This window comes from Uloborus diversus, chromosome 7 (genome assembly GCF_026930045.1).
Source record: "Uloborus diversus isolate 005 chromosome 7, Udiv.v.3.1, whole genome shotgun sequence".
NCBI classification, from domain to species: domain Eukaryota; kingdom Metazoa; phylum Arthropoda; class Arachnida; order Araneae; family Uloboridae; genus Uloborus; species Uloborus diversus.
In genome coordinates, this window is record NC_072737.1 from 19,863,755 (window position 1) to 19,882,048 (window position 18,294).

Below are 18,294 nucleotides of genomic sequence, written 5' to 3' on the forward strand. Positions count from 1 at the left end.
GAATTTTGCGAAGTGCGCAAGGAACGAATATTTCGTGTCAAAGTTTTCCATAGAATTGCAGATAGTCTGATAATTTTGGAATGAAACACGTTCTTTCATCAGTTAATCTCAATTACTATTCCTCGGATATCTTATTACACCTCCTCTTGGTCGGTAATGAATTAGTTTGTTTATGCTTACGTCATGTGTTTGTTAATGTTTTGATGTTTCGAGAGTGAAATGTTATCGGAGAAAATATTATGAATATAATCTGATTTACTGTTATAAGTAGCGAACTTCTTTTTTACATTCCAAGTCAGCATGTTTTACCACAAGAAAGTTAGTTATTATTTCGTGATGCTTTTAATGAAAAGGAAATTTTCCTTTTAATATAGTTTAACATCGGTTACCGAAACTCCAATTAACCGAACGTTCCAATTATTCAATCATACCATCTCTCTTTTGCTTTTACGAGAATCCGCAAAATTGAAAACATATGCCTAAAGTACATGAGGACGAAGACTTAGGAGATGAGGAAGGGAGGGGGAATCAAGGGTCACGACAACAGTTTAGTCCTAGCCTGGATTAAACGGAAGGAAAATTGTACACACACCCCTATTTTTTTCTCCATGTTCACTACTAAATTTCATTGGAACAAATTTTCTGCACTAAAAATGTGTATTAGAACTACAAGGGCGATTTGTTTCCAAAGTACCAACGCTGAAAATTCAAAAACTATGGTGAAAATAGATGGCGCTTCGCGCAGCTCACATACTATTGATCTGGCAAACCTAACCTGGCAGCAATGTGAGTTTTATGCAGATCCTACTCTCAGCATTACCACACTGCCAGGTTAAGTTTGCCCCAACTATGGGTCTATCACGTCAGATCGCTGTGGGTGCGCAGTGAGCATGAAACCTACCTCAATCAATAGCGTGATCAATCATCCATCACCAATCATCCCGTGAAAGGTGAATTTAATGCTATATGCTGTCCTTTGGTTCCTGCTTAGTTGGGAGTGTAATACAGCAGAAATTCATCGACGATTGAGTAACATGTTCGTGAAGGTTTCAAATTTTGAAGCAAGGATCTCAAGTTACGTGATATATTTTGAAGTAAAGTATTGGAAGAAATCAGGTTTCTATCTCTCGTTTCACATAAAACGTCGTCGTAGTTGAACCACGTGGCTTGAGATGTGTGCCTCAGCTTTTCCTAAGCCAATGATTGAACTTGTTCCCTCCAGTTACTAATTCTTGCTCTAAGATTAAACCTCTTAACATCTATCAAGCGTGTATTCAATTCCAAATGCTTCAGGCTGAAATCTACTGTTGCAGATAAAATCTACCACGCAGATTTTTCTTGAGATTCGTCGGAGATTTTCTAGAAAGCAAATTCAGCTGAATATGCAGAAGTAGGGCCAACGAGATGCCATGTCTGCCTAGTCGAAAACTTGGGGCCCGTCCCTTGAGGGAGCCCCGCTTGGAATCGGAGTCATACAAATTTGGTAAGTTTTAGGAGTGGAAGGGGGGGCCTAGTGACCGAACTGACAAGGCGCCCGCCTTGGCTCTCGGCGGCCCTGTGCGTTATAGATTTTATTGGATATTATTAAGACCAGCGGTTCTCAACCTTTTCCCTCTTGCGAACCCCTTCCAAACTCCGAAAGAAGTTGGCGAACCCCTTGGGTACTAGGTAATAAGTAGCAAGAAAAAAAAAAAAAAACACACACACACAAAGACAATAAAATTTGGGAGGTTTTATTTTAGTTTGATGCTGTGCTCCATAGTTTATAGTAAGAACGAAAACATGATTGCAAAATATAGAATTACAAACATTGGTACGAACTAAAATGATCGTTAAAAAGTGAATGGAAAACAAATTCACCAAAAAAAAAAAAAAATGATTATTTTGCGTTGAGCTTCAATCAACTTTGAAAAGTTTGACTTAATTTTTTCTGAACCAAGGGTACATTTATCTCAATCACTAAATCAGAAGTCAATTAAAGAATGATCTTTCAGGTAACTGTCTCACAAGGAGAGGTTACGGTCTCGGAAATTCAGATCGGGTTGAGATTTGGTAGATTAGTAGTATCCTTTAAGGGTACTCTCAGGGTAAAGTAATAAAGCGCACTATCCATAAAATTCCGAGAAAACAGCCTTTAAAGATTTGCGCGCAACTTATAAACTAGTAGAGATTGTTCGTAAACAAGCGCCTGGTGGTCATGTGGGCAGCGCTCTGGGGTTCCATGCGTCCGATCCGAGTTCAAATCTACTGCAAGTTTCTTTTTTGTTCATTTATAAAGTGACTGTTACAGCTTTGTGCAATTTGAATTGAAGATAATGCGAAATTTTTGGACACGTAAAGCACTTTAATAGAGAAAATGGAGATAAATTAAATCGATACAAGTTAAAATTTGAATTACAACGGCTACAAAATCACTGTAGAGCTTAATTTATAGATGATTTTTAACAATATAGTTGTTATTTATATACATACACCAGAATTATATTTATCATAAAAACATGGAAAACAAAAACTGTTTTGACATCTCGCACAATTTATAAAGGAAGATTGCTTACAGGAACAACTTCTTTGTAAAAGAGTCGTTGGAACATACTTCATTTACATTCAGGAAAATTTCTCTTTTGTCAGAAAGTTTAGAAGTATATCACGCATCGAATCATTTTATCAAAAATTGGTGATGACAGTTGATGATGGACAATTGATTGTATTTTATGCAGTCTTCACGGGTATTCATTTCTCTATTATTTTCAACGAGATACGCGCAATTTTGTATACGTTTTATTAAATTCTTTACCTGTCTATAAAAATGGAAGCGAGAAATTGAACTTGATATGATTCTGATGCAATCAAATGATTTTCAGTAAGCAAGCTCTCGTAATAAACGACAGCATCTTTTAATCTCTGCTTCAACATTTCACTGTGCAATGAATTTTTATCCATTTTGTTAACAGATTTTATTCGTTTCAGGGTTACTTCAATAACCGACCATTTCGATTCACAATATTTAAAAAACTCAAATCCTTTTTCACGGTATAGAATTTTCCAGTCTAATATACAGCACAGACGATAAATAAATTTAATGATGAAAACAAACATGAACATTGCAGACGATAATTAGATGGAAAATAAAGAGTTGAATATTCAATGTAAAATACAGCAGACGACAAATTTACAAATAACAGAATCAAGGAGCAAAACCATTGCTCGATAAGTGTGGTTAGGGTTTTTAAAATTTGACTACCTGCTTATATGCAATAAAACAACATTCTTCTTACTCATCCACAAAGAAACTGATTATGCATTTATTGCAAAAATCATTTACTTCGTCAAAGTTTATAATATCTAAAAATGTGTAATCACTTGTTTGTGAGAATAGTAAATAGAAATTTAATGTACTATCACACATTAAAAATACATCATATTTTTTAAATCAAGAATTACCTTCAATTCAAACTGCAAAAAGCGGTAATAGTCACTTCATAAAATGAACAAAAAAGAAACTTGCAGTGGATTTGAACTCGGATCGGCCGCATGGAACCCCAGAGCGCTGCCCACATGACCACCGGGCGCTTGTTTACGAACAATCTCTACTAGTTTATAAGTTGCGCGTAAATCTTTAAAGGCTGTTTTCTCGGAATTTTATGGATAGTGCGCTTTATTATTTTACCCTGAGAGTACCCTTAAAGGATACTACTAATCTACCAAATCTCATCTCGATCTGAATTTCCGAGACCGTAACCTCTCCTTGTCAGATTAACTAAATGAACTTTTTTCTTCCAGTAAAATGAGAAAGATCTCTAGGTTTCAGTCTTCTCGAAAGGACTACGAGTCTACGAGTTTAGCTGTTTGATAAAGATATACTGTGTATAAATCAGCAATCATTTGATTGCTGAAAACTTTTCTTGCAATTATGCTATAAGTGCGGAGTAAAATGCGTATATTGAAAGATAATAGAGGCGTCTATTTTTCCATATACGCGTATACTCTAATTTTTTACAAAAAATGAAATTTTTAACAAAACAAATATTTTTAAGCTCACTTACGACAAGAGAAATTTTCTACACAAATTTCATAAACTCCTAATTTACATATTGCGCATATTAAGTTGCATGGTTAAATTCCGTTGATATTTTTTACTGCTTAAACCTCACACTGCCAAACTTTCACACACGAAAATTTTCTAAAGTACTTAATTTTTAATACTTCCTTTGATATTTTGGGTTGCTGACCATTCTTTCTCTTTTTCGACAATAAAGCTCGAAGTAAATTGTAGTCTATGTAGCGTGAAAATTATAGCAACAAACAATAGCGTGATCTCACTTCTATGCATTTTCGACTCAACACAAGAGAAGAGCGGTATAGATCTTCGTCGGACTCAAATGGTAAAGAAACTATACATCAAAATATTTGAGATGCTCGCATATGCTCCATGTAATGTTTTCCTCAAGTTTAATCAATATTTCCAATCAAAAGCTTCTGAGGAAACCGGCGCTTTGCAATGACATACTAAATTCTTTAAATGTAAAATATGTCAGCAAGTATGCAAATATTTTCATGCTAAGAGCATCGAATGTGCGAGAGACGAATAATAAAGGAGCAAAATTTACTTGAAGCCGCTTGAATCAGCCGCTTCATCAGAATCAGGCATGCTAAAACTCCGACATTACAACATTTTTTTCGCGAACCCCCAGAAAACCTCTCGCGAACCCCCAGGGGTTCGCGAACCGCTGATTAAGACATTTGAGGACTAATTTATCAAACATATCCATTTTCTAAAAATGTTCTGGAGGTGAGAAAAACAAATTAGGGTAAGAGCAATATAGTTTTATCAACTACTCTGGGTACAGAATTGAGCACGAAAGCACAACAAATCATGGCCCAGAGAGTAAGAAATGTTGGCGATATCTCCTTGCTTTTTTTACGCAATCTTTGGATGTGTGCCCTTTTGAACTTAAACCTGAATGTTGAGAATTCCAATTTCACCAAAGCCCTAAAATTTCACCTTCTCATATTCTCTTATCGAAGTATATGAACCTAAAAGTAGTGGATTAAAATTTGAGGATTTTGAACATGTGTTCCTTTAGATCTAAAAGTCTTCGTACTACAGATTCTTTCAGGATATGTGCCCCTTTTGTTCAAAATAAAACGTGCAGAGGACGGATTTGTTACCTTTTGATCAAAAAGCCACACTTTACCCTTAAATAAAATAGGATTTCTCACGTTTGATCTTATTGAAAGTAAGTGATTTGATAAATGTCATCTGAAAGATTTAGAAAATGTCATAAAATGATTTTTTTTTAAAAAAATGGATATGTTCCCTTTTGATAAATTACTCCTCATTTGTTGCATGCCAAACATAGACAATTAGGATGTTTTGGAGATATTACTGGTTCTTTGGGATACTCACATTGGTTCCCTCCAGATCGAAGTGCGTGAAATTGAGCGTGATACGAAAGTGGGGCGGAGCCATGATTTCCCAAATGCACTGCTTGTTCGAAGGGTAAAGGTCGGGGAACGAAGGACTCGTGATGGACCCACGTTCCGCTCGCAAAACTCCTCCACAGGCATCTAAAAATAATAGGAAGAAATCCATTACCGTGCATGAAAATATCCACTGCAGGTACTACTTTTCCGCTTAGCACGACAGTATACGTGCGTACATAAATACGTCAATACCGAAGATTTTACCATGAAAAGTCTGTAATGTTTATAATTTATAGCCCCTCCGTTGTAAAGAACCCAAAGTTTCAATGTACATTAAATGAAATTACTGCTTTCCGAGTCCAAAAATCGTGTCTACAGTTGAGCTCAAAATGAGATATTGCTTTTTTAAGTTCCACTTTTTTAATGAAGCATTTTGAGAATTTTTTCAAACGTATTTCCCATTCACAGCCCAATACCTCAGAGTCAGAAGGACGTAAGTCACATTAGGGTAGTTTTACAGGAGAGAGGTAAAAACATTTTTCTGGCGAGACGTGCGATCGTTTAACCCTGGTAAAAAATAGAAAAGGATTTTTTTTTTTTTCAAGAATTAAGTTCACATGGCTCGATGCGGAATAGGTTTCAACATACAATGCACTAATAAACGGAAAATTACAATTTTCGGACTTACGTAAGTCTTTCTCTGAGGTCCAGAACTGACCATAAAATATTGCATACAGGTAATATTTTGATTGAAAAATTCAGACACGACTTTTGTGCTTAGCATGTCAGTGTAAATCTTTTCACAAATCTATTAAAAAACAAAAGATTTTATAGTAATTAAAATAATTCTTCACAAATGTTTGACTTTTCTTAAACACAAAAAGTGTCTGCAGAAATATATTTCTTCTCTCTGCCTTGAACAAATCCAAAATCTTCCTATATTCCGAGAGCCACCACAGAATGAGGATACATGCAAAAAAGCAGCACCACAAAATCCGAATTTTCTGCGGACGTAAGCATTCATTCTTAAAGAAAGTTGACCAAGACGAATGATCGAAAGTTCCCGCTGAGAATTCCCTTTCCTAAAATAGACATCCAACGATTTTCGAGACTCCATATTTTATGACCCGTGGCAGAGAAGCGATTCTTTTGAGGATGAGTAACGAAAATGCATTCCATTGTGCTCCGCTCGGGCTTGGAATGGCGGGAACAAATTTTGGCAGAGAGGAAAAAAGTTTCTCGAAATCGATTTTCACCAACTTTTGTGAGTTGGGCAAGTTTCCCTTGTTTTGCGGGCGGACAATGGTAATCCGTAAAAGTTTTCGAGAAGTTACAATTCTAGAAGACACAGCGATATTAAAGCTTGGATTTTGTCTTAAGTTTACAGCCTGTTTTCAAATCTTCTTTTAAGATACGACGCGCTAAAAACAAATAACTTACTTGAAATGAGAAGAGACATAGAAATTTGAGTGGTTTTTTGGCATATATTATTGAAAAAAAATATTATCATCATCACTATTATTACCATCATTATCTTACTAATATTATATATGCGAAAGTTTGTCTGTATGGATGTATGGATGTATGGATGGATGTTTGTTACTCTTTCACGCAAAAACTACTGAACGGATTTTGATGAAACTTTACAATAATATAGCTTATGCATCAGAATAACACATAGGGTAGTTTTCGTCCCGTTATGGGGGGCAAAACCCCCTTAGGGGGGCAATAAAACACAATTTTTGAATAAATTCTCTAATATTGGGATGAAAAAATACTTGCACATATTTACATTATATGTCCATCGAAAGCTCTGATTTTTCTGCTGAAGATGGCTTCTGTTTGAAATTTCTAAGTAGAATAAAAAACGAGTTATGAGCTTTTTAGATCCATGTTCGAAGGCTTTCCTAAACTCAATACAGTATTTAGTGTATCATCTCAACTCCCTGTCGATAGCGACAATTATTGTATTGTTGACTTTCTTTGCTTTTCGTGATTGTTCAAGGCTTTTCTCAAGTCAAATCTTGAAGTAAGATTTTTGCACAAGATTGGCAAATAATACATCATTTGTGTGTGTGGCTGATGATTTTCCATTTAAACGAAACTTTAATGTAATTAATGGTTTTTATTATTATTTATGCTGATTGAACACTTACTGATTATCCAATCAACCAGCAGATCGCCAAAATTTTTACAGAAAGATTTCCGTAGCTGATGCATTTTGCAGTTTTTTCAACGTTGCTGTTTTTGAAGCCGAAGACTACGTCATAATGTTTCTCAGCTTTCACCATGTAAACAAAATATCGCCAATCAAAGAATTTTCAAAAGACTTTTTTTACTGTGTTAATTAATCCAGCAACTAAATTAGGCAAATCCATAAACAGCACAAAAACTTCCATTAATTTTCCTTTTTGCACAATTTCAAACAATCATCAAATTTTATTACTTATTTTGGTTACATTTCGGATGAAACTGTTCAGTGCCATTTTATGGTGACCAAAAATATCTCAGCATCTGGCGACGATATCTCTGTAACGAAAATTAATATCATAACGTTTTACAAAGTAAGGAAAGAATGGGAGAGCATCATCGAAGGTACCCCAAAACGACTTTCGCAAATTCGGTAAAATCGCACCAAGAGCCCACAATGATTGAAATTTCCCGAAATAACTAAAGCAAGAATAAGGGGATTACGAGCACAGCTACTTTTTTTTTAATCACTTCGTACTTCATTAGCCATACAGAGAAGGTTTTAGACTCCATGTTAAAAAAAAAGTATCAACAGATTAATCTTTTTAAACATGAGAAGATTAATTTCATGTTTTGTAAATTTGTATATGCTTAAATATAGTGCTTTCGTTTCTAAATCAATACTATTTTGTTCTTTATACTTATTGCTCTTTTAGTTTTATGGGTAAGGAAGAAACTCGATTTTTAATCACGTCAAAAAGATGTGTTTTAAATTCTTTCACTTAAAACAGAAAACAAAAGCAAGTAACGATTTTTTCAAATAATTATTACTGATCCAGGCAACGCCGGGTATTTTTGCTAGTTTAAAATAGTTTTATTATTATTCGTACTATTATTATTATCATAATCATCATTATTAACATGATTATTTATAGTATTGTTTTTATAATTGTAAATGCCATTAATATAATAAATATTACTATCATTTTTGTTACTATTATAGATAATATCATTATTAGTATCAATATCAGCATTTTTATTACTATTATAAATATTGTTATTATTAGCATTATTATTATTAAATTATTGTTATATTATTATTATTATTATTACAATTATTAATTTTTTTATTAAAACTGATACCATTTGTTTCTGTTTGAAATTTTTTGCAGTTATATCTTCATACTGTTATTGCAGCCGCAAATTTTTATTTTAGTCATTGTTTTATCAATATTATTGTTACTACAAAATTACCCGTCATGGTATAATGGGTGCAACTTGCTTCTCTATCAGAAAGATTTCCCTTAAAATTTCACGTGTTCAAACAGATGCATATGAGGCAGTGAGAAAACAAAGGGATGTGTGTGTGTAAAATTAAAAATTAGGAGCTAACCAGTATAAATGGTAGGTGAACCTCTCCTCTGTCTTGGAGATTTTTTTTTAAGTGAATCGTTTGAGAGCTTATAAAAAAATATTTACCCACACAAACATGCAAACATACGTACCTGTCCCTAAATTTTTTCAAAATGGGTTAACATTCTTTTAGCACAAAAATCTGAAATTATTAGGAATTTATTGCCGTCTTCTATGCATCTTTAAATATAGAAGAATGTAAAGAATGATCATCCTGTAGAAATAATAATAATAAATGAAAACGAGCTGATGTGTGCATCACATGACTTCCTTTTGCTCCAATTTAATATAATTTTCCCATTATTGGCAATTTTAATGTGATTCAATAGTTTACTCTCTAAATATCACCAACTGTGGCCAAATTAAAACCAGATCTGAAAAAAAAAAAAAAAAATCGCCAAATTTGTCACCAAGTTGGCGACAAAACTTGGCGACCAAAATACTGGTGATATATCGCCAAGTGTCCGCCAAATTATAACACCACTTGAGTTTACATCGAAATTAACAATGATTTCCCCCCAAAGAGGGGCAAAAGACCCCTTTAGAAACACTCGAATGCAACCAAAAGGGGAGGTGCACAACTAGACCCCACTAGGAGTCTACGTACCAAATTTTAACTTTCTAGGACAAACCGTTCTTGAGTTATGCGACATACATACGCGCATCCGCATATACGCACGTATATACAGACGTCAAGAGAAAATTCTTTGTAATTAACTCGGGAATTGTCAAAATGGATATTTCGCGTGTCTATACATTCTTAGGCACTTATCCACGTGTGATGGAGTCGAAAAAAAAACTCTACATTCATTCGCGGGTGAGTAAAATGGAAATTAAGGCCAATTTTTTAGTGAAATTTTTTTTGCGAATACAAAACTTCCTTTTTTGTAAAAGGGAGTAAAAAACTGAAAGCAGAATAAAATTGGAGCGTACCTTCGCACCTTTTTCCATCCGAGTGCAGTTCGAACCCAATTTCGCATTCGCAGCGGTATCCTCCGACGGTATTCACACATTTTTGTTCACAACCGTGACTTGAACTTGAACATTCGTCAACCTCTGCAAAGGAAAAACAAGTATAAAAGCCAATTACACCAGTGACGTAGCAAAAAACTCCTCAAGGCGGGGTGTCCAGCACAAAAATTATCAACTCTAGGAAATGTAGTAATAGAATCAGTAATGATATGATTTAAACGTTATATTGAGAGTCATCAGTGGCCTCCTGACCCCCCCCCCCCCCCTCCAGAGAGAAAACCCCCTCCAGGAGGTTGTTTTGATCAAAAACCCAACTCCAGGAGGTATTTTTGATCAAGAAACCGCCTCTACAAGGTATTTTCGATCAAGAAAGGTATTTTTGCTCAAAAACCCAAAACTTAAAGGTACTTTTGGTAAAGAACACCCCCCCCCCCCCAGAAGGTATTTTTGATCAAAAAAGTCCCTCCAGGAGGTTTTTCTGGCTGCGCTAGTGACAGTCATACATGCAAAAAATTGATAGCGTGATGACGAAAGTATTAGAAACGGAAGGGATTAACTTTGGTTTTAATTATTAGAGTTTAATTTTGACCTTCATGGGGGCAGCAGCGGATTTTACCATGTCGCAATTGCGAGGGGTCCCCACGAGATCAAGGTCCCCTAAGAGGATCATAATACCTGTTGATCAAACTTTTTTTTAAGTGATGGACTAAGGGGCTCCTAAAAATACAACGCGACAGGCCCGCAAACCTGTAAACCCATCACTGTAAGGGAGGAATCTGGACACGGGGACACCCATTTTATATCACTGAATAAAACTGAAAGTCATAAAAAATCGTCTTCATGTTCCTCATAGTATTGCTTAAACATGTAGCTACATGTATGTTCAATCGCTTCTTGCTTTCTGGAATAATTTGATATAAATCAATTTAACACTTTGAATCTTCATCAAATGAGCTAATTAATGTGATTGAGTTACTTGCGCCTCAAATGTGTGATTGAGCAGAGTGCTATACCGTCAAATAATGCAAAGAAGGAGAAAGCAATTTTAGGAGGTGCACCTAGTTCACAGTTGGATAATTGTTTACTTTTTTTTCTTCTTTTTTTGGTAATAAAGAAAGGTGACGATTTTTTTTTTCAGGGATCATTTTTTGTATTCATTACCATTATTGACTTTTAATAACATAATTTTGATGAAATAGTACAAGCTGAATACGGATCTGATTATTTATTAATAATCATATCCGTAATCAAATTTATTGTCTGACATATTATTCTGATTACGGGGGGATATTAGTGTTCCCTTTAACTTCGACATCGTGAAAATGGTTCCGTAAAAGAGTCAAGATTAACGCTGCTCTATATTTCAGATGAATAGGACAAATAATAATTCCACCTTGAAGACATTTATTTTATTAAATACTGCACGTAAATTCGTTTATGGAGAGACGTTGAATAAGGGAGAAAGAGGACGTTGAATGTTGGGGAGGGGAGGGGGGGAATTGAGTAGATGCTAATATGATTAAACTTAATAAAAAATAGTGGATTTAAAAAAAAAAGGAATGGCTGCTTTATTTTGAACTGCTTTCATTTTACTGTGAAAATCTGTAGATTGAGATATGCTCATTACTGTTTAAGTTATCTTTCGTTTTGAACAGGGCTGTGGAGTCGGAGTCATGCTGATCTTGATGTACAGGAGTCGGAGTCTGTCATTTTCCCTCTAAGTCCGCAACTCTGACAGTGATTGCAGAGTCGGAGTTGGACTAGTTTTGGGGTAAAACAGTTGGAGTCAGAGTCAAAGGCTCTAAAATTCCCGGAGTCGGAGCCAAAGTCGATCATTTTCTCTCGATTCCGCAGCCCTGGTTTTGAAAGCTAAAAACATTGCTACATATCTATTTTTTGTATTGCGCTTATTCAAAATTCCCCAATTTTTTCCTCTGTCGCATCTTTCTGTTCCTAACTGAAAGACCACTTTATCAGTACTCCTTACAACTCTATCGGTTTTAGTTATAGCTTATTGGAAGGAGAATAACTTATATTTGCCGCCTTCGCTCCTGGTACGAAATCAGAGAATGACCTACAATTTATTTCACATGAGTGGGAGCTCCGGTATGCCATCGTCGTCGAACCAGGATTAGAGTTCATCTGGAGTACCACATCAGTTGAGCCAATTTATGAAAAATATTAGATAGACTCAAAGCATTTTAGTAAAAAGACTTTTCGAAGTTGGGAAGGAGGAGAATAAGAGAGGATAATTGGATTGTGATTTTTTAAAGAAATTCACAGTGATCATTTTATCAAATCATGTTTTTAAATAAGTTTTTCTTAATGGATGTCAATATTTGCTACAATACTATGGCTTGGACTAAGAATGACAAATGTGCAGGTGCAAGGACAAAAACAGTTATTCAGTGCATTTAGCTATTTATCTGCTTCTTGAAGGGATCTTTATTGAATTTTTTTAGCATTACTACTTTTCTTACAGTTTTTCAATGTGAAATTCTGAACGATAGTACAACAATTTTTTAGATTAAAAAACAAACTGGCAGGATGAGCTGGAACAAAAGTTAGTGGCCGAGTTTGGATTCCAGGAGCTTATATCAGATGGCGCCATTGAGGGGTTATATTCTCTTCCAAAAAACATAAACTCTTCCTCCGCGTAAAAACGTGCTCATAAGGTTTTTGCCACCCCGCGTGGATTTTTCCACGATTCATTTTACATAGTGTGCAGCGACTAAGCCTTAAGGGCCACTATTTTTATTCCGTTCTTCCTTTTTCTCAACAACAAGCTTCAATTTTACTTTTTAATCTCGAAAACGCATAAAGGTTTCTTAAAATAGTTTCCCACTTGGACAAGAAAACGACAATGGTCTTAGAACACTAGGTTGTTGTGACATTACCTCTGACGAACTTTGCTGAGAATCCTATCTTGAGGACAGAGCTGTCGGAAACGAAACGCACCAGCATCTTGTGGCCCGTGGACCTGACCTCTGGTGGAATCTTGTAGCCACAAAGCCTGGCCAATAAGGGACTGTGCAATTCCAAACCATCACGGATTTCTACGAAGTCATAAGCGCAGTTGTCATGATACTCTACCTAAAAGAAACAATAGATTTTGAATCACTGGTTTGAAAACATCATCAACAAGGAGTAGGCTGAAAGTCTGTTCCGGCTTCTTGGTCCAACCACGGTTTTCAGGACCTGTCACAGTATCACCTACCTTTTGGCTTGTATTAGACGGTAGCTCTAAGAACTCTCTCTCGTTTTATGCGTCGGATACGACCTTTCCAGGAAATGCGGTATTGGTTAATTCATCCATAGATGCTAAAAACCTTCAATTCATATCTTCATTCTTTATTTCGTCCATAAGTGTGCAGCCCTGTAGAGATCCCAGGCATAGGCGTAGCCAGAATTCCTGGAGCAAGCATAGGCGCAACAAGATAGTGGTTTTCGGATGAACACCCCCCCCCCCTTCATCCGCCTAGTACGGACTTAGGAAGTTGCTTAAAATTATAGTCCTCCTCTCCCCTTTAAAAAACATTTTATGCTATTCTTGGTCAGATAAGGGCAGAAAAAGCGGTTATGTGCCTCTCCCCCAGAATCCATTATCATAATCGAAGGTGATGTCCCATCCTAAATACGTGTAATGTAGTTCTTGTTCAATAATTTTAGGATTGAAAACTGAAAGACAATTATTCTTTACTATGGAGGATATAGTATCAGTTTAGGTAATCGTAAACAAGGGATAAAGGTAAGCAAATTGCATAACCACATCTGTAGGAAAGTTTTAAACTAAACTATTGGTGAATGACGAGTAGGCAGCATAGACAGAACTTTCAGAGAGTTCTTGCGTGTTTTCAAACAACAGTGTAGATGTCATCATTGTTTTCAGGTGGCATTGAGAAAAACGTTTTTCATCGAAGTTTAGCGATCATAATGTTTTCTCTCCGGCAGATGTACAAACGCGAAGTTAATTCTGCCTCTGCATTTATTTATTTGTTACATGAAATTTTATTGAAAGCATTTGATTATGGATTTCACCTTCTCCTACATTTTCGCTGCACCAGTTTAATGTTCCATGTTACCCCATACATATTACTCCCATGAGTGATTGGTTACAATGAGCTTACAAAATATTATCAAAATACATTTCATTTCGATGTAAATTGTGTTCTTTTGTCAGTGCCACCTGTCTTCTAGGCAGTGGCATCGCTACGGGGGGGGGGGGATCCGCCCCTGCTGTCACCCGTGTGGGGGGGGGGAGGTGACACCCAAAGTGGAATTGCAAGTTTTTGAAAAATATGAAGCTAAAATGCATTTTTAAGACTAAAAGTTCGAAAATTTTCCGGAGGGTGAACCCCGGACCTCCACTTTTATTTCTTTTTTGTACATTAGCCCACTTAAAATTTCGTTATAACTCAAATGTAGTTGTTTCTGAATATTGCATGAATTTTATGTTTTCATGTTTACAATCTTATTTTCTTTTGCGTTTGTAGGGGGAAGGGGGTGACACCACAAATTACCGCCCCAGGTGTCACCTATGCTAGGTACGCCACTGTTTCTAGGTGTATTCTCTCGTGGATCGTCGACTCGAACGTTGATTTTACATTAGATAGCATTCTATTAGTTTTTCAACTAGTGTTAAACATCCTCAGGACATTTTGTTGTGTCTCTTGTTAGTGTACAAATACAGGTACTGTCTGGCTTTCACGAGAAAAGCTCCCGCCGTCAAGTCTGAACCCATCTACTGCCATAGAAACGAACTTCGTCCATTTTCTGCAAGGATTAGCAGGAAGGCTTTTTGGCGCCATTTTGCCACTCGTCTGCTTGCCTTTGTGCAGTCGTACGAGTTTTTCCAACATTAAGCTTCCCTTGGAAAAATGAGACGCGCATCGTTACTATTGCAGTAGACAGGCGCAGACATTTCGGCGGTGGCTTTTCTCGTGATGGTCGGACAGTATCTCCTTTCAAAAAATAAATAAATGTGCATAGAACTGAACTCATTCATTAGGATACTTTTTGTGATAGTTTAGTTCCAGCGAAGTTACCTCAAATGCTTGGAACGTCAGTGCCACCTGACTTCCGGGGGTCACAGATATTCTCCAGATGCATTCTTTGTTCGCCCTGTACTCATCGGGATAGTTCGGGCTCTGGAGTGTACCTTCAGATTGTTCTAACATCCCTCCGCAAAGAGCTGGAAAAATAGAAAATAATCTTCAACTTGTGGAATATTAAAAATCATTGTATTACTGTCGATTAAACGTGGACTAAAAATTAGATAACTCTTACTATAGTTGGGTCAAACCTAACCTGGCAGCGTTGTAATGCTGTGATGGATATCTGAGTAGCCTTCAGAATGCTGCCAGGTTAGGTTTGCCCCAGCTATAGCAACCCTTTTAGCGCAAGAGCAAGCCTACTCAGTGTTAAACTACATACCAACTTCACTACACTCACTCTCGCCACCAAGAGAGTCAAAAAGCAAATTTAGTAAATGGCAATAATAAATATATCCTTGGTATAAGCTGTCATTGAAACACATTTTTTTTCTATTATTAGCCAACTTTAAACATTACTACCCTTCCTATTTGACAACAACAAAAGCGAATATACCTACAGGTGAGCTTGCTTACTTATCATATGAAATTTATCACAATAAGTCCTACATTTTTAAAATAGTGTACATGCATCTATCATTGAGCCAATTTCCTATTATTTAAGTCATGTTGTTTTAAGTTAGGAGACAGGATAAAAATAATAATTATATGCACTCTGATCGAACATACGTTCAGACGCCTCGTCAAAGTTCATTATAATGAGCTTGGGAATAGTCAAAATTAATTGCTTCTGTTGCCCGTACGATATTACGTACAAGCATCACAAAAAAAGCTGGCCAGGGATGATTCACTGTTAAATAAGAGAGAAATTAAGGTTTTAATTAGGGTGATAAATTTTTCATAATGTTACAATGATTTTTTGTTTTGTAAAAAGAAATGGAAATATTTAAGCTTTACCATTTCTGTATGAAAACCGAAAGTGAATGATTATATTGAAAGGCATGTGATGCAGCTTTGTAAAATAACTACGCGGTTCGATAATAGCTTTCAAAAATCAGCCAGAAGGGGTAGCGTTTTGATTAACTGTCTGTAGTGCAGTAGCAAATAGCGTGGGCCTTTGCATGAAATGGATCGCATCATTCAAACTCGCAAAAATGAAGTAAAATGACGATTTAATCAAATTACAAAAAAAAGGAGATATTATTCATATAAGAAAGTTAAAAATGAAATGTATCATATCTCCATATAATTGCGTCAAGTTTACTGACATGCCGGCTCCACACTCTCCCTGAAAAGCACGAGAGGTTTTTTTTGCCGAGAGATCTGTGACGTCATGGCGAGGGAAGCGTTGAACGAGAGAGCCGTTCACACTCTCGGGCGAGGTGTTTGCGCACGCAGAAGCCGGTGATGTCACGAGCATTCGCGCGCGTTTCAACTGTCTATCCGCTTGTTTGTTTACAAAATGGACCACGAAGTAGATGCAGATTTTGCGATGTGCCTGTATTCTTTTTACATACAACTACCTACACATTTACAACACCAAGAAGGCAAAAAAGAAGTCGAAGAAGAAGAGATGGTGGTTGACAAATATGTTTATCCGCTATTTTTATGAAACTGTTTTATGACAACAAATGTGAATTTAAAAATTAAGATTACAACCAAAAATGGCCACAATATTATACAATTTAGTTATAAAAATAAAATATAATGATCTGTACTCGTGATTTTCATAGCATTGAATTACACTGTGCGGCCAAAAAAAAAACCCCTTTGCTTCTGACATTTTGTCGGCTGATCCTTTTGTAAAATGACCCCCTGAATCCGAATATGACCTCCGTTTTCCTCCTATGCGTCCCAATTTTATTAAAGTCCCCCCTCCCCCCAAGTTTTTTAAAAAATTTCCTTAGTTTTAGAGCAAGTTTTTTTTTTTTTTTTTTTTGGAGGTGAAAGGAGCTTTATATTAACTGCTAATAATAGTTTTGATGGGCAAGAGAAGTTCAAAGTTCAAGATTATGGACACCGATCGCAAAAAGGGGGACTTGGGGTGTATACCCCCCCCCCCCCCCCAATATTAGAAAAATAACGAAAAACGATCTTTTTATTCTGCTTTTTTAAAAAAGATGTTTGTAAAAAAATTTCGGTGCAGAATGAGAGTATAAGACTCTCTTCTATGAATGACTCCTATATCCAAAAAAGATTTTCGCGATGTAAAAGAAATTTAAAAAAAAAGTGTCTTGTGCATGTGGCACGTTGCATACGAGTTGAATCGCAGGTTTTCATTCGAAAAGACATTCTTCTGGCTGATTCTAAGGTAAAATGACCCCTTGTTTCCAAATACGACCACTTTCCCCCCATCTCGCCCCCCTTTTTAGAACTTCCCATACCCCTCCTCTGATTCAGAGCCATTTTTTTTTTAATTTGGAAGGGGAAAAGAGCATTATATTAACTGTAAACATTAACCGTAAGAGATGTGCAAAGCTCAAAATCTTGTGCATATGTGGCAAAAAGGAAAACATGGAGGCACTCCTCCCCCCCAAACACACTGCGCAGCAAAAAAAAACTTTCAAATGATTCTGAGGCTATTCCGCCTGATTCTTCTGCTAATTGACCCCCTGAATCCAAATATGATCTCCGTTTTCCTCCTACACGTACCGATTTTTGTAGAAAATCCCCCCTTTTTGAATTTTTGGGGGGGGGGGGGGCAAGTTTTATTTGTTGCTACATATGCACAAATTTTTGAGCTTTGCACATCTATAGTCGTTAAGGGTAATGTTTACGGTTATTTTAATGCTCTTTTCCCACTCCAAGTTTTAAAAAAATGGCTCTGATTTAAAGAAGGGGTGGGGGAAAATCTAAAAGGGGGGCGAGATGGGGGAAAGGTGGTCGTATTTGGAAACAAGGAGTCATTTTACATAAGAAGCAGCCAAAAGAAATGCGATTCCATGCATCAAACCTTTTGCTTATTTTTATGATCCGTGTGCTTTGCGTTCCAAATTATAGGCTCTGTTTGAAAAATTTCCAAAAATTTCAACTCCCAAAGAGTTGTTCCAAACCTAATTATTAGACATGGCGAACTGCGATTTGCTTTCTGAAAACCAAAACAAAGCAAATTCCGCGCGGCGGACAGATGGCGCTGCAGTAGCCTCTCGCGCTCCTTTGACTCGGGAACAATTTACCGACATTTACTGGAGGCAACGCGAGACATTCGCGAGAGACACCAAGAGGCGCCGAGTTCCCCATCCAC

The 18,294-nt window shown here is 36.4% G+C and overlaps 1 protein-coding gene across 4 annotated transcripts in view; it reads right to left on the reverse strand.

Annotated features, from left to right (window-relative positions):
• Window positions 1-5,407: 5,407 nt before the first annotated feature.
• LOC129225818 (tolloid-like protein 1) overlaps window positions 5,408-18,294 on the reverse strand; it is a gene marked incomplete at its 3' end in the record, with an annotated part of 126,022 nt that continues 113,135 nt past the window's right edge. For all 4 annotated transcript variants that reach the window (XM_054860332.1, XM_054860333.1, XM_054860330.1 and 1 more), the window contains 4 exon segments: window positions 5,408-5,568; window positions 9,961-10,083; window positions 12,897-13,092; window positions 15,045-15,190. In XM_054860332.1, coding sequence (XP_054716307.1) covers window positions 5,408-5,568; window positions 9,961-10,083; window positions 12,897-13,092; window positions 15,045-15,190 — 626 coding nt within the window.